The following is a 25480-nucleotide window of genomic DNA, read 5'->3' as shown; positions in this document are numbered from 1 at the left end:
ATAAAAACCTAACATCAAAACTCATGGAATGTAGAAGAAATAGTAATTTTGGAAAAATTTATAGCATTGTGTGCTTATATAAGAAAAGGAGACAGTTTTCAAATTAGTTATTTAATAAGCTTCTTCCTTAGGAAACTAGAAAAAGTTAAGCAAGTTAAACCAAAAACAAGCAAAAGGCAGAAAATAAAGTAGAATCAAAAATGACTGAATATACAAAAACAAACAAACAATAGAAGTAGGTACTATTGTTCATTTAACAGTTGAGGAAACCAAGGCACAGAAAGTGCGTAGCCCAAGATCACAATCCTGAGTGGCAGAGCCATGGGTCAAACCCAGGCTTTATAGATTTAACTTCCCTGCTCATAACTGCTCTGTTAAACTGCTTTTCAACTTCATCAAAAACAAAATTGATGAAATCCTCCAAAGACAAGACAAAAGGCAAAAAGATAGAATAGTTAGGAGGCTGAGTGAATCCATCCAGGGAAGATGAATATCACTGTCTAGTTAGGAGTCCAACAGAGAAAATAAAGAAACTAGAGAGTGGAAATTATTGGGGAAACAATGTAAGAGATTTTCACATAGCTGAAGGGGAAGAGACTCGAAAAATACGTCTGTGGATCCTGGAGCACCAATGATAAAGGGAACATTCTAAACACAGGCAGAGGAGGCTAACTGGTTGATTTCAGGCAGGATCAAGCCTTCAAATTTGTTTTCGTTTGGCCAGCCCTTAGTTTCTGATATCAATTTTTGAGTAAGTTGTTAAAGTTTAGGATACATATAATTATACATAATATACAATTTCAGGCTTATTGTGCAACCTTAGTAAATCTGGCAACCGTATGCCCGAATTTTCCCATAACACTCAACTGGAACTGAGAAACAGTACTGCTGTTCTGTAGGAGTGTCCTTGATTCACTGTGACCCTTTTATTCTTTATATGTCTCATGACACAGGCTTCATCCAGTTGCATGGCAGGCCTGTTCTCTGATCTCACATGAGTTTGAAACCCTTCCTAAAACTTGAAGAGTGAAAAACAGACCATATATGAAGGAAAAGAATCAAACTAATTTCACAATGTTACATAGCAAAACTGGATCCTCAAAGAGAATGCCTTGAAAATTCTGTAGTCTAGTGATTTACCCAATGAAATCATTTATCATACAGGCAGCCTAAAGGCACATGTGGACATGGATTCATAAGGTTTGCATCCCATGTGTAATCTTAAGAGGTTACTTAAGATTATTCTTAGAAAAACAAGATAGTAAACTAAGGATTTGGGACCTAGCAATCAGAATAATAATGAGGAAGGAACAGGATGTTTGCTGTTCAGAGGGCTACAGAGGAGTTAGAGCATGTGGAACTGGGGTGAGAGTTAGTCTTCAGGAATATGTGGATAGCTTGGTTTGATTTTGCTAAACATGATCCCAAATCTCAATGGCTTGCCGCAATACAAGTTTACTTCTCATTTATGCCACATGTCCTTTGAGGATTGACTGCATCTCCGATCCATGCAAAGCCATCTTGAAATCCTGTTTCCATAGTGACCTATCTGGAACACTAAAATGGGAAATGGAAAAGGACTTATGTTGAGCATATACTGGCTCTTAAAGTTGGCTTAGAAATAAGCACACTGGTACATTCACATTTCATTGGCCTTGGCAAACATGACCTTGCCAATGCAGTCCTCCTGTGGGAACAGATGTCACAGAGAAGACCATCAAATAGAGGTGAGAATAAAACAATTTATCACTGTTACTATGCTCATAAAACTTACAAATATAAAAAGTGGGACAACATTGTCATTGGTTTCCAGAAGCACTCTTCATAGAGCAGCATAGGTGTTATGATATCGGACCAGTAAATAAGTTGCTGTAGTCCAGAAAAATAAGTACTCTTCATTGAAGAATATGTGCGTAGTCACAGTAATTAGATTACATTATTGTATTCAACTCTCAAAACTAATTGCAGTTACAGAACAGAACATAAATGTTATCAGTCTGGCTATTGTAACAGTAAGAGTAGAGGTGACATAGGTATGGAAAGGGGAGAATGGGGCTGAGGGAGGAGGAGGAAGGCTGAGAGTATTGAGGTGTTACGATTATGAGACAGGGATTTGAGCTTCTACCCATGGAGTGAAGCAAGACATACAGGTTCAAGGTATAGTGTTGACCATGGGAGGAACTGTACTGAGAAGAAAAGAAGAGCAGAGGCGAGGGAGTGTGAATGAGCTGAATTCCTGTTTGTCATTGTAGAAAACTTCTCAGCAAAGCCTGTCTTTAGTAAATTAAGGAAGAGCTACGTAACACAATAAGTGGTATGGAAGTAACCACCAGAGAAAGGAAAAGAGAGGTGGCTAAAAATTAAGAGTTGCTGCAGTGCAGGAGTGGAATGGGGCAAGGGCTTGTTACTGTTCATTATAAGATGATCTTTACAATTTTATTTTAAAAAATCGTGTATGTATGTAAATTGCTCTTATACATATTATATAGAATATATCTGTTCTAGTCTTTAAAAATTTTTAATTCATATAGTCTTCAAGTCAAAAATTTTACTTTTTGGAACTTATCCTACAGAAATACTTACACATGTGCAAAAAGATGTGTGTTTAAGTAGGTTTTGGAACATTATTTGGAGTAATGAAAAATGTAGATAAAGTGAATGGTTAAATAAGTTATGCTAAATCCATGTTATAGAAGACTATGCACTTATTTTAAAGATTGATATGAACAATAAGAGATGTTGTTAAGGGACTAATGCTTATGTTAGAATACTTTGTAACTTTCTAATTAAAACGTGTCTGTTTAAACATTATACATAATGTAAATGTAAATTCAGTAAAAAATTCTATATGATTACATATATGTGGAGTTGGTGTGGAATTATGGATTAGGGTTGTGATGAATTTTATTGCATGCTCTAAATAAACTGTTTTTACTTGAAATTTCAGAATAAGCATGTATCATGCTTATTAAACATTAATTTATAAATACTAAGAAGCAATAGAATGGAATGCATATTATGGAACATTTATATAATACTCTGTTTAAAAAACTTCAGTTCCCACAGGAACTCTGTAGGATATTAAGTGCATAATACATTTGTATTAATGAAATATAAAATAAATTAAAACAATTTTTGTATAGTGTAAAAATAACCAATAGTTGAAAAGCCTAAAAGGGAAGAAGAGACATGGAAGACAGAGCATTAGCAGATTATTTTCAAAGGTACCCTAGTGTGGATAACTTCAGAGTTTCTAACCCCAAAAGCCAGTGCAATGGGGTTAGAATAATTTATCAGATTATTTTTAAAAAGTGGTATAATATAAAAATGAAGTAGCTGATTTTTGATTAATACTTGATGGCAACTGAAAGTCATTTTGACGTATGCCAACTTCAATGATTGTTATGGATTTCTATTAAGTAAACTTAATCTAAACAGTCATGGAGAATAATTTCCACAGCTTCAATAACAGAAGGGAGGTTGGTTGGGAAACTGGTTTTAGAAGCTAGGTGTAGAAATTATATTGAGGAGCCCAGGATTAGGGAGTAAGGAGCCAAGAGGGAAACAGAAATAATAATTAATGAAACATAAGGGGAGACAAAGATCGACTTTGTATTATGCTGTAGTTAAAAAGTACAATTGGATAATTTCTGGATTAAAGGCCATATTAGAAGCACTAATAAGCATAAGAAAAATTTCAGTTCCTCTAAGCAAACCAATGAATGAACAGGCGAGAAAGGAAAACCACTTTTAGAACTCTCTTTCCATAACACAAGTATGAATCGGAAGTTACTGTACTATAGAGTGAGTAGGAGAAGGTGAAGAGTACCGTAGGAGAGTTTTACAATTAGATGTTCGTTTTGGTGAGAATCATGTGGATGACAAATTTATTACCAACTGTAGCCAAATGATTTCAGCACTTGATTTGCATTTATTTTGTGATTTTTTTTTTGACACAAGTTCAGCTTTTTGAGTTGGACACAGTAGGAAAAGCCACCGAGAAAAACTTAAACACTTTTGACTTTTTATGTTAATAAAAAGGCAAATTAGAATTAACAAAGATGTCCCATCTAAAGTCCACAGAAGCTTCATGAAATTGGTACTTTTATATATGCAGGTGGATTGTAAATTAACACAGCCTGTTTGGAAAAGATTTTGGCAGTATCTACCAAGAGTCATAAAAAACACGCCCTCTAGTGCAATTTCCTTAACCTCAAAAATCAGACACAAATGTAAAAAACGATGATGTTAATTATTGTTTAGATGGTGGAATCATGGTGAATTCTTTTTCTATACCCCTACTATCCACATTACTATCCACATTATGATAGAATCACTTTTTCATTTTAAAAATATATTCATATAAATTTGTTTGGAAGCATGGTAAGTTTCAAAAGCTTTTCTCAGAAGGATAGATTTAAAAACCTACTAAGCTTTGGTAGGTTTGTGTTGCCTCGATAAAAAATGTTTTACACAATAAGAGATATTGATGAATTCTTTAAAGCAGTGGTTCTCAATCTGTGAGTTACGACCCACAGGAACTATATTAAAGAGTTGTGGCATTAGGAAGGTTGAAAACTGCTGCTTTAAAGGATTGTATTATTAAAGGAGCCCATACACAGTTGCATTAATCTTTCCATTTTTTTTTCTATGAGAGAATGATAGATAATATGAATGTAGGTTATAGCAGGAATTTACAAAAACACACAAGGGCATCTTGGGTTGGTGCAGATTTCAGCCATTTTTGTTCTTCCTGTAGCTACATAACTGTTAATTAGAATCACTATCTCAGGCAGTCACTGACTAAGGAAACATGAAGACAGGAATATAAGCTGGTGTATTTTAGGAGAATATTTACAGATGTAGTAATATACACGTGTTTTTCCAGTTAACCTTTCCTCAGCAGAATATTCTGTTAACTGTAACAATATTCCAGCACTCCAAATTGTTAAGGTTTTTACTGTGAAAGTTTATCATGACAAACGGTAGATGTACAATAGTGGTGTCTACAAGCCAGCATGAGTACACTAAAAATGAAGCCGATTAAACTAAGCTCATTTCCTACTTTGAACAGTGTAGCCAGGCTGGCAGATAAGGAAACAGGGGTAGATACAATGTATCTGGACTTTACTGAGCCATCTGACAAGGTCCTGCATGAAGGCAATATGTGGAAATATGGTTTGGATGTTGGTATCTTTATGTGGTTAAGTGATAATTCAGAGGGCCATCTCAGAATGATTAGTGTCAACCTGAAGTGAGATTTCTAAGCATCTGTCAGTCAGTGGATGATGATAAGGGATAAAAAAAAAAGTTTGAAGTTTCTCGGTGCTTGGAGAGTTCTGAGGAGTAGTTAATATGTAGGATAAGGAAATCAGTTTTCTGAAGCTTTAAGCAGGCTGGAATTAAGAAGATTATATTTATTGGGGTTGAATATAAAATGTCATGCTTTGGTTTAGAAGATCAGTCACTAAAGTGTGAGAGTGAGGGGTGAGGAAGACAGAAAGAGACAGATAAGGGGAGTGTGGTGCCTGGCCAGGGGGACAGGAGAGCTAGTGGACACGGTCCCTGCCTGTTTTTCCATATCAGGTCAAATAAGGAATACATCAATTTTGGTCACTACATTTTAAGCACGATGGTAACAAACTGGAACAAAAGAGTTTCTAGAATACAGAAAGGTCTGGAACTACGTCAAAATATTTAAAGGAATAAGGCTATGTTGCCAGTGAGAAGAAGAGACTAAGGAGAATTGCGGATGTCTTTATTTATAAATTTAATGTTACATAAATTTAATGTTAGGCTTGATCTGTATGAAAAGAGTCCTAAGAGCCCACAGTTGCAGTCCCTGGGCCAGGCTCTGCTCTGCTTTGCCTGTATTCAGCCCCTCTCTATCTTCACAGTATTCTCCAGAGGCAGCTACCATTGTTTATTATTTTTATCTTCAGTTGTAGAAAAGGAAGCACATCTAGTTGCGTGTCTCTCCTTGAGTCGCACGCAGTTAATAGATGGTGGAATCAGAAGCAAAAGAACCGAAACCAGAGCCATGCTCCTTTTTTATTTTTCATTGAAAATCTTGGCTTCCTCTCCACTTACCCACCCTCCCGTGGAGTTCCAGGGGGCAGAAATTGAAGCTGCGTGGAGATAGTACTGGGAGGAACATTTTGAGTTGTTTCAAGATAGTTCTTTCCTAAAGGACACTTAGATGTGCAGTGGTTTGTCTTGTGAGAAGGTGAGTCTCCCAGCACGAGCATGTTGAACCTGTCAAGGGCTGTCCTACTACTAAAGTCTCATCAAAATCCAAGATTTGATGTTCTGTTCATTTGTCTGATCAGACTCCTGCTCCTCTCCTGATAGACGGACTTCTCTGGTTGCACCACTGACTCATTTACTCCCCTACATATGTCTAGTTTCTGCCTCTTTCTCAGTTGCCATTCAGACACACAGAAGTGGGAACATTTTTCCATTCTTTTCTCCAAAAGGTAAAACTGTAACTGCTATAGTTATGGCGTGTCCCACCAGGATGAGATTCAGAGGCTGACAGACCATCAGGCCCTTGCTTCTCAAACTGGGGGAGCGAGCAGGTGGCAGGAGTGTGGGAGGCGACCTGCATGTTTCCTGGAGTGTTCTATGCACTTGCTTGTGTGGTGGGAAAGCAAAGTAGTTTTACTACTGAGGTAACTTCATATTAAAACAAACATAGACTTTCCTGTTTTGTAAAATGCAAAGTTCTCCTGAATATTTAAGATAAAATAGGACATTTCAAAGAAACTTCCAGCTTGCAGAGGCTGCTTCAGGCTATGCCCTCACATCCCCCAGAGGGTAGGTACTATTCATTTTCACTGCTGCTAGGAATACTTTGGTGGAAAAGTTTTAAAAGCACTTATCCAGTCTAGTCCTCACATTTTTTATAATGAGGGAATTGACTGACATTCAGAGGAAATGAATGACTTGTACCTTCTGGGCCTCAGTTTCCTTCTTCAGTTTTAAGTTTTGAGCCCCTCCCTTACAGAAAGCATCGTGCTAGGAACTGTAATAAAGTCAAAACAGCAATGTAGTCTTTTAAAATATCTTAGCAAAAATGCAGGCATCAAGTGTGCAGATGTGGAAAGAAAAACATCAAACACATGGGATAAATACTCACACAAATATCCTGTGAAGCCCAAGCTTTCATCAAGATTTCCTGTTTCTTTCCTGTATAACCCATTGGAACAAAAAGACAATTTAATTGTCTTTTCACAAACCTCATTCAAGTTGGAAACAAACAACCAACCAGGCATGCTAGGATTTCCTGAACTATGGGGATTTTTTTTGGCAATTCCATTATATCATTCTTTAATCTTATATTTTATATCTTCTTTTCTCACTACAAAGCCTTTAAAGAAAATGTAGTGCAGCAGATAAACAAGTGATCAGATCTTCAGAAAGAATAGACGCGTATTGTCAATGGTTACCAAAAATACTAAAGGGCCAACCTCTGACAAGGTACTGTGATTTGGAACAAGCTATTTTGGTAGCAACAACAGTATGAAAGATAAAACAAATTATGCAAGATAAGTAAGTGGGAAATTTCAAATTAAGGTCTGTTGGGATATTTAAAAATCAGATGAGATGTGATTCTCAGTCCTTTCCTTTGTAAACACCCTAGTCTCTAATTATTTAAGTAATATAACCTAAAAGCACAAGCTGCTTTTAAATAAGATTGTTCAATCTACACTGGAAAAGGAAACAGCAGAAAGCAAAATATAGCGGGCAGAGTTCCCAAGAAGGTGGAGATGTGTGGACGAGAGCCTTGTCCAGGGTGGCGGTGTTGGCCTTGGAGAGCAGGGCCAGCCTTCTGCTGCAACTAGAGAAGAGAAGAGAAGGACAGAGGTACAGAAGTGAGTGGGTCTGCAGTAGGCCGACGAGGACACTCTTATTACTGGAGGATTTTCTTTGTGAGTTGGGAGGGAAAATCATGTGCAGAGACTGGGGAATCACAGGAGAAGTGATAAAAGTGGGAATTGTTTGCTGTCATTTTGGTGATTGTAAAGACAGATCTGATTAGAAAGCTAGACAAAATTTCTCTTCAGTAGTGAGTTTCTAGATGAAGTTAATGGCCATGAATTTGTGGGTCTCTCTACAATCTCTTCAAAATGGATTTTGTATGTTTTATTGGTTTCTCAATATGCATTTATGGTATATCCAGGGTATTGTTTTCAGTCTCTTTGTCTTATTCTTCTTGCTCAGGGGTGCAAGTGCAAGAGTCTCTTTTAAAAGTCTTTTTGTTTGGCCTTCATTTTCCAGTTTGTGATAAATAATTTTTGCGTCCCAGCTACGTGCACATCAACCACTTTGCTCCTCAGTGGTGATCAAGACAAATGTGAGCTTCAATCTAATGATACTCTTTCAGATTTCCTTCAATAACCCCCTAATTTAGGGGGTGCAACTCTACTACAAGTCACAGATTTGTCCTGTAGGCTGTAAAGTGCTCCAGTGAAGCTCTAGAGCCTGGGTTCTTTGGTCCAGGCCATGTGTTAATAGCCTAGATTAATTGAATGGGCATGATAATTAGTGAAGGACAATTGAAAGGGCCTCCTCTTCCTTTTCCTTTTTTTTTTTTTTTTTTTGGCCTGAAACTTTTCTCATCTAGGCTAAATCAAGTCATACCTTTATCTAGGAACTTTATCCCACTTTGCCTAGAGTGGAAATTAAGAGAGCAAAGACGAAGTCAGTTCTTCTCAGTAACCATGGCATAAAGTGTTCATGTCTAGTGTTAGAGATACTTTATTTAAAATTTTTTCTAAAAAAAATTGACTAACATGATGATATAACTTCATCATGTCTTCTCTAAGTAGATGAAAAGTGGAAATAATGCTTCTCAATAATTCATTACTTAGCACTTATTTATTGAGCAATTACTTTATGCTCAACTTCTTGCTGGGTGCCTAGGATATGACAGCGAACAAAATAGTCTTGACCCTTCTGAGAGAGGAAGGAAACACTCCCGCCACTCCCACCCACGTACCTGCACAAGCACACACACATGTTGTCTCTTTCCTCCTAAAATATAATGTGAATTAATGTGAGGCAATGATAACTGCTATGAAGGAAAAGAAAGCAGGCTAAGGTGAGTGCAGCGATCACTTTATATATTTGTTGTCATTTTATAAGAAGTGTTAATGAAGGATTAACTGAAGTGACATTCAAACTAAGACCTGAATGAAGTGCAGGAAGAAATCACACAAAAGCTTGAGATAAGGCAAGAGCATTCCAGGCAAGGGAAGAGCAGGCTAAACAGCTGTGAGGTCGTTGGTGTGTGCCGAGTATAGCAAACTGGGGAGAGAATGGTAGGAGCAAAGGCTAAGGAGAGGCGGGTTTTGTTAAGTACTACGGGGTGTGGTGGAGCCATTGGAGCAAGATCTGGTGTGCGTTTTACAGAGATCTCTGTAGCCTTGTGGAGCATTCATTGTGGAGAAGGCAGGAGGAGGGGCAGGCGGGTTAGTTAGGCGATTGTAGTAGGCTCGGAGAGTAGGCTGGAATGAAGTTCGGGGGTGGCAGCAATGGCAAGCAGTCTGATTTGGGATATCTGGGTCAGATTTTACAGGGAGAACTTGTCAATCTATGTGAAATGGAATGTAAGGCACAGAGGGAACTCGAATGTGACAGAGGTTTTCTGGCTGAGCAACACAGCAAAAGGTGGGAACAGACACGAGTAGAGAGCAAAGGAAGGAGGTTTGAGGACTGGGCCCAGGGGTGTGCCAACAAGTAGAGGCAGGGAAGAGGTGAAGGAAGCAGCAACAGAGACTGGCAATGAGCGGTCAGTGAGGTAAAGGAAACACTTAGAAGGGTGATTTCCCGTAAGCCATGTGCAGGAAGGAGGAAATGAGTAACCATTTTTTTTTAGGTGTTGCCAAGAGATGAACTCAGATGGGAACTGAGAACTGACCACTGGATTTGGCAAGAAGGTCTTTAGCCACCTTGACAAGCCCAGGTTCAGTAGAACATGGGAACAAAAGCCTGAATGATGTGGTTGGAGAGAGAAGGAGATGTGGACAATATTGGGGGGAAATGTTGAGAGAAGGGAACAGAGAAATGGGTGGTACCTAAAGGGGTATGTTGGGTCAAGGGAAAGTTTTTTAAAAAGTGAAATACAGTAAAAATGTATTTGCTTGGTGATGAGAATGATCCAATGTAGAAGGAAGTATTGATGATGCAACTGATAGGATAATTGTGAGAGCGCCATGCTTAATCTGATGAGAGGGAATGAATCCATGCCGAGTGGAAGGACTCTTCTTAGCAGCCAGGCTTCCATCCCTTCAACCACAGGAAAGGCAGAGACCATGCTGGTGGACAAGCCAATTTGGTGATGAGAAAGATGAAGCAGCCCTTTCTTATCTATTTCTAAGTCTATTTTTTGTTTGTTCCTGAATGCCACATTATTCCAGTCAAAATGGAATAATTATGGCTTAGGAAGCCATCATGGTGGGTGAGATAAGGAAAGAAAAAAGAAAGTAAAGACATAGCTCTTTGTGTCAGAGGAATTTATAACCTGGTTGACCTTCTGCCTTCCCATGTGTCTTACTAGCTGGCAAACTCAGGTGATTTTTATATTTTATACTCATTCAACAGCAGAGGTATACTAGATTAAGACAAATGCACATTTTATCAAGAAATGAATATGTTTTAGAGAAACAGACTTAAGGTAAAGTAACTTAAAATATATAAAGACATGTTTCCCTTCCCAAATGTAGAACTCCATTTATAAGGGCAAATTCTTAATTTTCTGAGTTTGTGTGGCTTGAGTTGACCAATGTTAAACCACAAAATAAGAAACTTTTTGATGCATTTAACCATTATATTGAGTCCTTCCAGATTTTGTACTGAGATCTGGCAAATAAAAACACAGAAGTAATAGCTGATTTTTCAAAAAGTTTTAAAAGCTCAGGCTAATTTCCACTCATCACCTGCAGGTACTGTGTAAGTATTTTGAAGAGTTAAATGGGAAAGTTAACTACAGAAGAGAGTACTTGCTTCCAGCACATGTGTCGTTTAGTAGTGGCTTCCCAACTACTATTCTCCTCCATCCTTTAGCTCTTGATGTGTCATAAGTTTGGGAGATTCAGCAGACAGTTGGTTATTGATGGTTGATTTGAAAGAAAAGAACATGAAGAAGCCATATATACTGGCAGGCCCGTGTACCACCTCTACTAGCAAATAGCACAGCAATTAAACTTTTACATAAAAAGAACTCCTATGACTAAATTGGACTATTGGTTGACAGATTTCATAGATGGGTCTTTTTGTTGTAGCAGGTTTCTAATGCTGAAGCCACATGGCCACCAACAGATGACATGTTCTATTTCTGTTCTTGACACACTGCCTGCTTTTTACTAATTTTTTGTGCTTATTTCTGTAAGATATTGTTCAAAAAGTCAGATCTTACTGTAGTACCTCTTATGCCAAAATGTATTTTTACTCTGACTCCAAAGTCTCATAGAAGATTGCATGTCCTTGAGTTTATCTTTAAGGAGCTCTTTACTTTTCACATAATGGAATATGCGGTACCACATTTTACATTGTAGAACTGCAGTTAATGATAAAGATTTAAAAATGTTTTAGTAAGAATATAAAATCAGTCTAGTGACACTGTGCTAACTTTTCCGCCTGCTCTGTCCTACTGGAGCCACATTTCTGGAGCTTTACAGAATTGGGTAATTTATTTTGATATTTTCTATGTGCCATTTTGCACATTTTATAGACTTAATGCTGTTAAGCCTCTATCTCATTAAATGGAAATCACCAGAGCCTGATGTCCTTGTTTCTTAGTGTGGATCTTAATGCCACAAGTCTAATGAACTATACAAAAGTAGTTCTAATGTTTACAACCAAGAAGCAAAAGTTTCCACTGAGAACTCTTGAGTAGTCTATGGGATGATGTGGAAGTGTTACCTGGCAAGCCATATAGAAAAATGCCTGTCTATTAATGGACAACACTTTAAAGCAAAGAATCCCTTGAAGTATGAGTCTGATGATCAACATAATTTTTCACAGAGTTTGCAGTGTTTGGGTGCCCTTTATCTCTTTTTTAAACAAATACACCACATTTACAGTGGTTTATGATTTTACTAGGTAGTGGCTTTCTCTACTTCTTCCCTATTCTCACTGTCATGCTGGAACTGCCTTGGCATAATTCTGAGGAAGAGTCAAAAGTATCAGGAAACAGAGTATGAGAGAGGTTTTGTTATTTTAGCCCAGAGAACCTACGCCATAGGAAGGCCTGCATGATGTTGCCTTCACTGGAGTGCTGAGGGTACACTGATCGTAGGGGCATCTGCACCCCTGAGCAGCTTCATGGTGGCTTCCTCTGTATTTTAGGGCTGACACTAAGAGATGCTGCTATGGAATTGAGCTGCTTACTTTGAATAGGAAGGCCAAAGAAGGCCAATAGAGGCCAAAGTGGCAGATCCTTTGTGAAACACTCACGTCAGGTGGAAAGTAGAAACTGCTGTAATGGGCATCAAGGCTATACTGGCAGTCAAGATGTCTTGCCTTGTAGGTATCTGTGGTATACTGAGCCTAGTTTTGTGAGGGATATGATAGCCAATGAGAATATTACTTGGATGTATAAAATCAGGAAGTCTAGAACTGGTGACTAGACAGACAGTTTGTCACTTCAGTGGAAAATCATGATCCTCTGGTAAGTTTTCAGATCTAATTAATTTCATAGATGCAGAGCACAGTTGTTAAAGGGATGCCACATCTTTGTTTTAGACTCTTGCAACACCACTATAAACAAACATATCAAACAGGAGTTATTGCTATTTGACAAGGCAATTTACTACACACAAAGAAGACAGCAAAAATTCTAACCCAAATAGTGTCTTTCAGCAATGAATGACATTAATCTTAGGTGAGCATTTATTCTAGATAAATCAAAGGATAAGTAGATATGTAGAAAAAAGCAATTTTATTAGAAATATAATCATGCTACATTGTTCATGTTAATTAAATATTAAATTTAATTTTATGCAAAGTTAGTTTAAGAAAAAAGGGAAACTGAAAGATTCTAAACTTTAGAAATATATTTTTCACCATTTAAGAAATGATTTCTTAGAAGGTTAATAAATAAAGATAAAGGAAATCAGAGGCTTTTCTACCAGGATTCTGGGCTATTTCTCTTCTTTTCCTCCCTCCCAGATTTTCTAATGGCAGAAGCCCAAAGTTGGCTTCAAGATGGCAGACTAGGCTCCATGCCTGTAGCACAATGGTTACGGTGCCAACCACAATCACCACGGCTGGTGGGTTCGAGCCTGGCCCAGGCCAGCTAAACAACAATGACAACTGCAACAAGAAAATAGCTGGGCGTTGTGATGGGCACCTGTAGTCCCAGCTACTTGGGAAGCTAAGGCAAGAGAATCACTGACGCCCAAGAGTTTGAGGTTTCTGTGAGCCGTGATGCCCTGACATTCTGCCAAGGGTGACATAGTAAGACTCTGTCTCAAAAAAAAAAGATGGCAGACTAGAGCCATCTCCTCACCAGCTGCTCCTGGCCACTCTAACAGCCAAGCACATAGACAGGGAAAATTAAGGAGAAGAAGGAAGCAAGAGGAGAATATAAGGGAAGGAAGTGAGCAAGAAGAAAATATACATGGAGGAACCAACAAAAAATCCTGGCAACATGAAAAACTGGAGCAGGTCAGCCCCCCCAAGGGATCACAAGGCAGCTACCAAAGTATATCCCACCTATAAAGAAATAATAAAAATGACAGAATGGGAATTTAGAGCATGGATGGCAAAAACAGTAAAGGAAATTGAAGGAAAAGTGGAAAACCACCAAAAGGAAATTTAAAATTGATACAAGAAATGAATACAAGACATGATGAAAATAGAAAGGATACACTGGAGCTTAAGGAATTGAAAGAGTCATTCAGGAAACTTAAAGATGCCATAGAAAGTATTAGTAACAGATTAAACAATGGAGAAGAAAGAATCTCAGAGCTAGAGGATAAGCTTTAGAGCTAACTTAGGCATTTTAAAAGGCAAAACAGAAGAGAGTCAACACAGAACAATCTCTTAGAGAATTATGAGATTTCACCAAGTGTACAAACATACAAATTATTGGTAATCCTGAAGGAAAAGAAGAGTGATCTAAAGGTATGGAAGCCCTACTGGAGGATATCATAACTGAAAATTTCCCAAGCATCACCAAAGATTCTGACACACTCCCCTTAGATGGATATTGAACCCTGCTTAGTCTCAATACAAACAGAGCATCTCCTAGACACATTGTACTGAACCTGGCCAAGGTAAAAATGAAAGCGAAAATTCTGCAGTCATCTAGGAGTAAGCACCAATTGACCTATTAGGTTCCGTGTCAGATGGAAAGCAGAGACTGCTGTAAGGGGCAGATCCATCAGGATGACAGCAGACTTTTAGATGAAACTATCCAAACCAGAGAGAGTGGTCATCTTAAACTTCAACCTTCTTTAATAGAACAATTTTTCAGCCTAAGATTATGTATCCTGCTTAACTAAGTTTCATATTTAATGGAGAATCAAATCTTTTGCTGACATGCAAACAGTAAGGAAATTTGCCACAACAAGAACAGCTCTGCAGGAAGTACTGAGATGTGTTCTCACTGACCACAGAATGGACCACAAGCAAAGTAGGCACCCAGAAACTAAAGAACAGAACCTATCTTCCACAGTGCACAAGGGATAAAACTAAGCAATGGAACTTCACAAAATAAGATGAACAGAACTCCATCGTACTTATTAGTTCTCTCAGTAGATATGAGTGGTGTGAATTTCCCACTGAAAAGGTACAGGCTAGCTTATTGGATAAAAAAAGCACAAGCCAACTATATATAGTCTTCAGGAAACACATCTGACCTCTAAGGCAAACAAGACTCCAGGTGAAAGGTGGAAAAACAATAAAAGACAAATGGAAATTGGAAGGAGGGGTTGCAATTTTATTTGCAGATACAAGTGGATTTAAATCAACAAAAGTAAAGGATGACAAAGGCAGACAGTGTATACTCATTCAGGGAACCATACAATAAGAAGACTTATCAACTCTAAATATATATGCACCCTACTTAAATGCTCCCAGATGTATAAAATGAATCCTAACTGGTCTGGATTTATATGCTCTTCATTTATAAAAGAATCCTAACTGGAACAATATGATATCTTACAACATCATAATAACTGGGGACTTCAATACCCTACTGACAGGACTGGACAGATCCTCTAAACAGAGTATCAAGGGACTTAAATGCAACCCTAGAACAATTAGGCTTAATAGACATATACAGAACATATCATCCCAAACTGTTTAGTATACATTCTTCTCTCCAGCTCATAGATCATGTTCCAAACATATCCTAGGACACAAACCTCAACAAAATTAAAATAATAGAAATTATACCTTGTACCTTTTCAGACCATGAGGGCATAAAGGTACAACTAAACTCCAGCAAAAATCTCATCCCTGCACAAAGTCATGGAAACTAAATAACCTTATGCTGAAAGACAGCTGAGTCAAAGAGAAAGTTAAAGAAGGAAATCATTACATTCCTTGAACATAATGACAAGGAAACCACAAGCTATCAAAACCTGTGGGATTCTGCAAAAGCAATTCTAAGAGGAAAATTTATCACATTAGACAACCACATCCAAAAAATAGGAAGAGCACACATAAACAACCTAACAAACCACCTCAAGGAACTAGAAAAGGAAAAGCAATCTGATCCAAAACCTAGCAGAAGAAAAGAAATAGCCAAAATTAAGTCAGAAATGAGTGAAGTTGAAAACAAAAGAATCATTCAGAAATTTTTTTTAAATGTTGATTTTTTGAAAAGATAAATTCAGAAGCCTTTGGCCATATTAACTACAAGCAGAAATGTAAGATCTCTAATAACCTCAATCAGAAATAAAAATGGGGAAATAACACCAGATACCACAGATGCAAAGATCATCTCTGGTTACTACAAAAAACTCTATGCCTAGAAATTTGAGAATGTGGAGGAAATGGAATGATACCTGGTATCATACAACCTCCCTAGACTTAACCAGGAAAAAATAGATCTCTTTAACAGACCAATATCAAGCCCTGAAATTGAAGCAACAATAAAAAACATCCCATTAAAAATGCCCTGGACCAGATGGCTTCATACCAGAATTCTATCAAACCCTCAAAGAGTTGGTACCTATACTACAGAACCTGTTCCAAAACATTGAAAAGGAAGGAATCCTCCCCAACCTTTTCTATGTAGGCATCACCCTGATACTAAAACCAGGAAAGGACCTAACTAAAAATGAGAACTACAGACCAATTTCACTAATAAATAAATATTGATGCAGAAATACTCAATAAAATCCTAGCAAATAAAATAAAGCTACATCTTAAAAAACTTATACATCATGATCAAGTAGGCTTTATCCCAGGGATGCATGGTTCATTTAACATATGCAAATCCACAAATGTAATTCACCACATAAATGGAAGCAGAAACAAAGATCATATGATCCTCTCAATAGATACAGAAAAAGCAGTTGACAAAATTCAGCATCCTTTTCTGACAAGAACACTTAAGAAAATAAGCTTAGATGGGACCTTTTTTAAACTGAAAGAAGCCATCTATGACAACCCCACAGCCAATATCATACTGAATGGAGTAAAACTGAAAGCATTTTCACTTACAACACACATAACGTAATGAACTATCTCAAGGAACTGGAACCAACAAGGATGTTCACTATTGCAACTACTATTCAACATAGTGCTAGAGGTTCTAGCCAATGCAATCAAGCAAGAGAAGGATATTAAAGACATTCAAATGGGGAAGAGGAGTTCAAACTCTCACTCCTCAGTGATGATAAACTTGTTAGTAAGAAAACCTCAGGGACTCAAGCAAAAGACTCCTGGAAGTGATCAAGAAATACAGTAATGTTGCAGGGTATAAAATCAGTGTCTACAAATCAGTAGCTTTTGTATCCACCAATAACAATCAAGCTGAGAAGCAAATCAGGAACACAATCCTCTTCACAGTAGCATCAAAGAAAATAAAACACCTGGTAATATATCTAACAAAGGATGTGAAGGATCTCTACAGAGAATTAAGAAAGCCTGAGAAAAGAAATAGCAGAGCACCAACAAATGGAAGAGCATACCATGCTGGGAATGGCACCATAGCTGGGAAGAATCAACATTGTTAAAATGTCCATACTACCCAAAGCAATCTATAAATTTAATGCAATCCCCATTAAAATACCAACATTATACTTTGAAGAATTAAAAAAAATAGTTCTTTGTTTCGTATAGAACCAGAGGAAAAAAAAAAGAAAAGAAAAAACCCATATAGCTTAGGCAATTCTTTGCAATAAAAACAAATCTGGACATATCATAATACTAGACTTCAGGTTGTGCATCAAGTCCATAGTGATCAAAACAGCATGATACTAGCACAAAAATAGAGACATAGCTCTATGGAACAGAATAGAAAACCCAGAGATGAAAGAGCCCCATGTCACCATCTGATCTTCAAAAAACAAAACAAAAGCATATACTTGGGAAAAGAATCCCTGTTCAACAAATAGTGCTGGGAGAACTGAATTACTACAGGTGAAAGACTGAAACTGGACCCGCATCTCTTACCTCTTACAAAAATTAACTCACAATGGGTGAAAGACTTAAATTTAAGATACAAAATGATAAAAATCCTAGAAGAAAGTATAGGCAAAACTCTTGATCATATTGGCCTAGGGAAAAATTTTATGAAGAAGACTCCATTGGCAATTGCAGTAACAACAGAAATAAATACATGGGACTTAATTAAGCTAAAAAGCTTTCTCCACAGCTAAGCACACACCAACTAAGCAAATAGACAACCTTCAGAATGGGAGAAGATATTTGCATGACAAAGCTTGATAACAAGAATCTATGGAGAACTCAAATTCATCAACAACAACAAAAAAGAGCAAACTATTTCATTTTATCATTGGGCAAGAGATATGAACAGAGTCTTCTCTGAAAAAGACAGACAAATGGCCAAAAAACACATGAAAAAATGTGTTTGTCCCTGGTTATCAAAGAAATGCAAATCAAAACCACCTTAAGATATTACCTAACCCCACTGAGAATAGCCCACGTCACACCGTCTCCAAGCTGCAGATACTGGTGAAGATGTGGGAAAAAGGGAACATGCTTATAATGTTATTGGGATTTCAAACTAATGCAGCCTCTTTGGAAAGAAGTATGGAGAATCCTCAAAGAACTAAGAGTAGATCTTCCATTTGATCCTGCAATCCAATTACCACGTATCTACCCAGAAGAAACAAAAAAATCATTTACTGACATGGAAAGACTAGGGACCCTAAAAATTTGGAATTTTAACACAGATTTATTGACTTTGATAATGCCCTTTTTGGTTATGAATATCATCATCAAGATGTTCCCAGAACATTAGTTTTTCCTCTGGACTCTACCATTTATCTGCAGGGGACCCCCCCCAAAAGATGCTGACAGTGTGGAAACATAGGCATAAACAAGAAAGGGCTTATAACATCTATAAGTCAGCCGAGCAGAGTTGGACAGAGCAAATGAGCCTGAGCTATTTCACTTTAAAAGGTGAAATAGGTTGCTGCAGCAACCTTGAGATTTGTTCGTTGAGTAGAATCACTGAACAACAGATCCTGGCAAAATAAACTAATAATAATTTGTGAACATTTATCTTTAGGCTTGAAATTCCATTATTGCTATTTTATTTTGTTACTGATTTTTGAAAATAAATGAACTAAAATTTAAACATGACATGGTCATTGATCAGTTTATAAGAACACTGAAAATGACTCCATTTAGACCATTACTATGGAAGTGCATTATCGCGAGAGCTTAGAATAAGGCAGCTTCATCACTAATGATCACACAGCTAGTTCTAAGGATGTGCCTTTTTTGGGGGAGAAAATTCTGTAATTCTCTTGCCCCAGTTATAGATCATTGGTTGCTTTTCTGTAAAATATAAGATATTTTGCCTTCTGTCAATGTTGTCACATTCTTTTCACCAATTTTCTTGAGACTTTCAAGATCTCAGTAGAACTATCTCTACCTCTTACCTTAAATGATTACTTAAATGATTTTGATTGAAGTTTATAATTTTATTATAATGATTCTTGATAATATAACACTGAGTAGAAATAATAAAGTGTCAGAACTAAAAATATTGTAACTTAATAATGCATTCACTTGGTTTCCTGAAAAAAAAAAAATGCCATAATAGCAAGAAAGTTTTAAATTTTCTCTTTTGTTGGTCTTAACATCACAGTTGTGTGAAACACAGAATAAAATATTTACATTTATTTTAAAGTATCAAAAAGACCTTTTCTAACCAATTTGTGTAGTACATATCAGGAGAACATTTTTAGACTGTTTTTTTTTGTACATTGCCAACAGTAGAATAACATGGGGGGAAAACCCTAAATTTCAAAGAAATATAAATTCGCTGTAAAATACGTTTTCCTTATTGTTTATACATTATTTTGTTCTGATAAGTGTACATGTTTAAGAGTTAGTATACTTTTCTTTTTTTAAAATAGCATAATGTTTTTATGAATGGTTAAAAATTTATTACTGGTTTTCAAATTCTCCATGAAAAATCACAGTAAGAAAACATTTGAAACCTAGGTGTTAAAGCAAATTTAATTCGTGTTTTATTTCTTGATTTGCAATTAGGAGGTAAGCATTGCAAATTTAAAAAGAAAATAACTTCTGAAATTTAGTGCAGTGTGCAGGCCTGGAGAAATGAATGCTATAGCTTTAAGATAAGGTAGTCTGGTGATTCATTGCACGAAACAAGATCGATTTGGAGCAGGCTCCTACTGTTAGCTTTTTTGAAGATGGATTCTCACGCCGAAAATAACAGAACATATTCTAGATAACAGCAATTTTTTCCCCCTGAAATCCACCAAAACTGAAGAAAAATCCAAGTGACTGTTCCTAGCAGCTGTGTGGCCTGGAGTTCACTGGGGAAGCTGGCTTCCTGCAGTCCCCTATTCATCACCTGCTTCAAAGACAGCCTGGCTGGCTATAGTTTGCAGGCCAGGTAGGGTGCCATTGTGCACAGTCTGGGAGGATTAGTATCAAAGCTGCGGCTACCAGGCCCTTGGTCTCGGGCTGCCATTCAGTCTAGCAGGGAGAGGCTAAGACTGGCCAAGGTCACAGTCTCCAGTGTGGAGTGGACTGGGAAAGGATCCTGAGAATAGAATGCTCTTTATGAAATCATGGCGCAAGCTTGCAGCACAGCAGGTGCCCTTCTGGAACACATAACATCTGTTTATGTTGGTATACCGTAGCTGACAAAGAGATAATAGAGCTTTGAAATTTATCATTTTATTTTTAAAAAGACAACTGTATATACAATAATCCAGATACGTATTTAGCTCCATTCTTTTATTTGAAAATCATAAAGAAAACTGACCGATTTAAGTGCTGCTTTTTACATGTATATGTTTAAGCAAAAAAGCAAAGCGTACTGACTATTAACCATTTGCAACCATTGCTGATCAGTAATACCCGAATTCTTGGGGAGGAAATACCTAGCATTCAACATAATTTTTTTTTGTTAATGTTCAGACGTTTGTGTCAACAGATTGCAGAAGGATTTACTGAATATACCCAACTGTTTTGAATATGAGGAGGTTTGAATAACCCCCTCCCCCCCGAATAAGTGTATTTCAAGGGTGAGGTAATAATGACGCAAAAATAAGATTTTCAACTTGGGGAAATTAGAGAAAAATTAAGCTGTACATGAGTTGTCATGACGACAAGGATGTTCTGTTGATGAACTGTCCTCCTCATTGTCCAATCAGATAGTAGAGCTGAAGCTGGAGCATGAACAGGAGAAGACGCACCTATTACAGCAGCATAACGCAGAGAAGGATAGCCTAGTCCGAGACCATGAACGGGAAATTGAAAACCTGGAAAAACAGCTTCGCGCTGCCAATATGGAGCACGAAAATCAAATTCAGGAGTTCAAGAAACGAGATGCACAGGTAATTATCAATAATATTTGATATAACGGGTATCTGTTTTTAAAAAGTCATCAGCGTTTAATGTTTTCTTATTCTTGTTGATGCACGCTGTTTGATCATTTGCAAAACTGACATATAAATGTGATTTTCATTGTTTTTCTCACTCCACCCCCCCTGTTTGGGGGATGAATAAGGCTTTAACTACAGAAACCACAGGTAGCCAGATTAAAAATCCCATGGCGCGCTATAACTTGGCCCCTTTTTTATAATCTTGTCTCAGTTCCTTTCATGATGGATTTTGTTAAGGTATCTGCCCCTCACCCCTCCCCTCAGCCCTAGCAAATCCCTAAGAAATATATCAGCCTCACTCCTTGCTTTTTGTTTTAATCTCTGTAGGTAATCAAGCAGTTGTTTTACTATTTGCTTTTCCTTCTTAGTGTTGCTTTTTCATCAGATTCTATATTTGATTAGATCACTCAGATGGTAATTGATAAAATGACTCCCGAGAAAGACTATTTCCCATCAGGTCTGTTGCTTTTTCTTGCACACACACATGCCTCCTAACCTCCATCTCTGTAGTCCCTGTTGGAAGCCATTTGGCAGAATAACCCCCAGCTGTGGTAGCATTTGACTCCTCAAACTTGTGGATGAAATGTGCACTGTCAGCATGGAAAATTATCTTTATAAATTTCAGATGAAAAAAAAACTTATTGGGTGTGTATCTTTGTGGTACAATACATTCTTTAGGGTATATATAATCAAGGGCCTTTAATGTTTTCTCTTGAGGAGATTGCTGTGAAATTGTATTAAAGAAAAATTTGAGAGCAATTGATAAAAAATAAGAAGATAATATTCTTTTCTAATAAAACCACATCATATACTAGCTCTCAGTGCCTCTTTTCCTATTGAAATCTAACCATACTGACCACACCACACATAAGCTTCTTTCCCTAGAGAGCCTTCCTCCCAAAATCATATAATTGCCAAACAATAAAATAAATCTTCTGTTGTACTATGTGTTTAAACAATTTTAAAATGATCTAAACATAAAAACACTACTATTTAAATAAGATGTTAATTTTTTGAGTGGAGAGCGGGAGGCGGTAAGGCAAAGAATAGGAGCGACTGGTTATTTTTCATTTGACCTTGAGTTGTCTTCTGTTTTAGGAGAATAACCGATGCAGTATGAATGTACTCAGCACGGGTTTTTTTTGTCCATAATATACATTTATAGGAAAATTATTTTCAATTTATTCTATGGTGATTTGCTAATTAAAAAGGAAATCATTGCAGTAGCCATAGTTTAGAATAATCAGTTGGTTTCTGTTAAATCAATGTGTATTGTATTTTTGCCACCAATCTCATTAGAGCTTTTATAAAATATATGCTGGTCTTTTGATTTTTAGCCACATAATTTATTGAGAATATTTTCAAACTTATATTCTCCTTTAAACATGATTTCAGACCTCACCATTGTTTTCCCATGGTAAGGGACATGGGTTCTGAGTCAGTGTAGGATTCGTTTGCATGGTAGAATTGAATGACAGATATAATAAAATACATTAATTTACATAACTTTCTACTATTTTGGTGCTGTTGTGGGAGGCTGGCACAAGTGGAGGCCGAATTTAGAGGAGACCTTTGTGATTTTGCCTATGTCGTATCTGCCATATAGGGTGCGGTTCATCCAATCATAACAAAAGGGAAATCTTAGAACTGTTACATGTAGTAAATCCACAGGGATGGCATTCTTGGGTTATTAATTGAATTTCTCATTATTGAAACAGTAAATGTGAGGACTCTATGACTTTTTCACATGCTGTAGTTTAGGATTATATTTCTCATCTTTTGTGTATTTCTTGGAACGTTTTACACATTGGAATTGCTGTCATGGGAATGCCAGTAAGCACTGAAAACTTAGTCTAAATGCATTCTTGGTCAAAGCAAAATAATTTTGCATATGTTGTATGTAGTTGTTTATAGAGGATACAGTTTTTAAAAACTTTTATCAATAAGTTGTATTTTAAAAAATCTTATGTGTGCTGAAATGCTGATAATTTATATTTATGTTTGGTTATTCATTGAGGGTATTAATTCAAAGTTTTTTCAGGTAAGTCCTAAATTTTCAAAATATATCTCTTCATGATTATGGTCTAAATAATTTAATGTATGACACCTTTTAAGTTCTGAATTCCACCTACAAATTTCAAAAAACAAAATGGGCATATCATTTTCAACAGGGAAGATCTTTTTCAAGTCATTGTGTTATAGTTTAATGCAAAAAAAGTATATATTTTAAATATTAGATTGGATAATTTTTTTAGTTCCAGAGAGATTTGATTTGCAGTTAATGTTGGGCTCTTCCAGCGTAGCAATGGAGGCCATTTTGTAGAAAGGAATATCTGAAATGCTTAATCAAAAGAGGGCCAGTGAAATGTCTATTTTGGATAGTATGGCTTTGTTTGCTGCCACTCTTCCTTCAGATTCTTAAATAAGGACAGTCTCCTAAAAATCTCTTTTTTGGCTTCTTCCAAAGATGTTAGTACACTCTATGCTGATAAGAAAATCATTATATAGTATATTTACCTACCTTAAGATGAAGCATACCAGTTAGGAACTCCCTTTTGGTGAACAGGTTTTATAATTATTAAAGGTTAGTTATTCTACTAATTTCTGTTTTATGGAACAATAATAAGATGTGGAAATTCAACTAAGAACAATTAACCATTTTTGTTCATTTTATTTGGTGCAGTTAGCTAATTATTCTATGTGTATATTACATTTTTTCGTAATACTTTGATTTTCAGTGATATATTATGATATAATATTATATTATGATTCTTAATATTTGCTAAGTGCACATTAAACTTTACCACCTTCATATAAGATAGTTAGTCTGGTATCTACCTGAAGACATGTGTTTAAGGAAAAGCATCATCTAGATCAGTAGAAATCAAGACACATAGAAGTTCATAGCCTCACTGTCCAATATTTCTCATTTACCAGGTCCCTGGGGTTGAAATTATCATAGAGAATAATTAGGTTGATTTGATCACATTTCTAATATTAATTTATAATCTTAGAAAACTTCTTATAACATGAACATTCTACATGTAATTTTTGCTTTGCTTTTGAAACATAAAATAATGAAAGAATTCCTGCAGTTCATTGTGTTGAATTAAAAGAAAAATAGACCATAAGTTTACTTGTTTTTTTAGGGCTCTTCACCATTTAGAGATTGGTTGATAATTTATGTTTGCTGCCGAAGTAGGTGGTGTGTGTGAATACTGTAGAGACTGTTACATACAACCTTTGAGGTCCACCTCGGAGGCCATGTCACTATCTTAGGACAACTATGTAACCTGTTGCAGTACAGACAGAAACCTACCTAAAAGGTACAATGGACACTGGGTGATGGGCGCCCTTATACCCTTGTCTTAAGCATTATAAAAGCTATCCATGCAACTAAGACATTTGTACCCCGTTAATATTTAAAAATTAAAAATAAATGAAAAAAGGAGTTAGGGTAACCAGCAGCCACTGGGAACTACCATCATTATTATGCAAATTAAATAGTGTTCATGGAGAGGAATATAGGCAATATCTGAAAATATATTAAATTTAGCATTTGTATATAGTACAGAGCATCTTGGATAACACTGTCATCTAAATGACTTTCTTGGGTCTCTAAACAGAATCATAAGCCTAAGATAAATAATTTTTGCATAATAAATGGACAGTTCAAATTAATTTTGCTGTATTGATTCATGTAAAGAGCTGAACCTATCACTGATTCTAACTGCTACTTAACAAAAAGCTTTCCTAAACCGATATTTATAGGAAAATTTTAATTTTAAAAATTATACATCAATAACATCTTATTTTCCATTCATTTGCAAATATGGGCACAAGATTAAAAAAATCCCCGTTTATAAACTCAGCATGTTCTTGCAGGCAATGGCTAAAGCATTGGCTCTCATTCTTCAAAGATGATTTCCAAGGTAAATATATATGTGTACTCTGAACATTACTGTTATACCTATATCCATGGTCTTGGGGTTTGGGTAGCATATTTTCATTAGAAACATTTTCTTTTAATTTCTTATATGCCAGTCACTTTCAAAAAGCATTTTAGGCAGCATTTTTTAACAAACACCTACTTAAAATAACTGAAAATAATAACTAAGCAATAGGTGATATTTATCACATTAGGAAATCTATACTGGAAAAAAAGTGTTACAGTTAAGTGCAAGTTTCAACTCTGAGTTTGCCTAGAAGCCACAGCAAAGAGTGAAACATGGTGGATTATTTAATTCTAATTATGCAATGAAAGAAATCATAGCAGTTTTTTTTTTTAAGCTCTCAGTTGTCAGAGAAAGTTATACCGTAGGACATTGACCAGTGTAACTGATGATATTCTCTGTAAGCTAAACCTTTTGGAAATTAAATTTGGTGAGAAAACCTTAGTTCTTTAA

The 25480-nt window shown here is 36.5% G+C and overlaps 1 protein-coding gene across 1 annotated transcript in view; it reads left to right on the top strand.

The window, feature by feature from the left end:
* CEP112 (centrosomal protein 112) overlaps nucleotides 1-25480 on the top strand; it is a 423284-nt gene that overhangs the window by 177059 nt on the left and 220745 nt on the right. The window contains exon 20 of the mRNA XM_003786186.3: nucleotides 20844-21026. Coding sequence (XP_003786234.1) covers nucleotides 20844-21026 — 183 coding nt within the window. The remainder of the gene's footprint in view (nucleotides 1-20843; nucleotides 21027-25480) is intronic.

The sequence above is a fragment of the Otolemur garnettii genome, unplaced genomic scaffold (assembly GCF_000181295.1).
Source record: "Otolemur garnettii isolate 467f Iridium unplaced genomic scaffold, OtoGar3 scaffold00018, whole genome shotgun sequence".
Classification (NCBI taxonomy): Eukaryota; Metazoa; Chordata; class Mammalia; order Primates; family Galagidae; genus Otolemur; species Otolemur garnettii.
The sequence above is the reverse complement of the archived record's forward strand: the minus strand, read 5'-3'. Positions and strand labels throughout refer to the sequence as shown.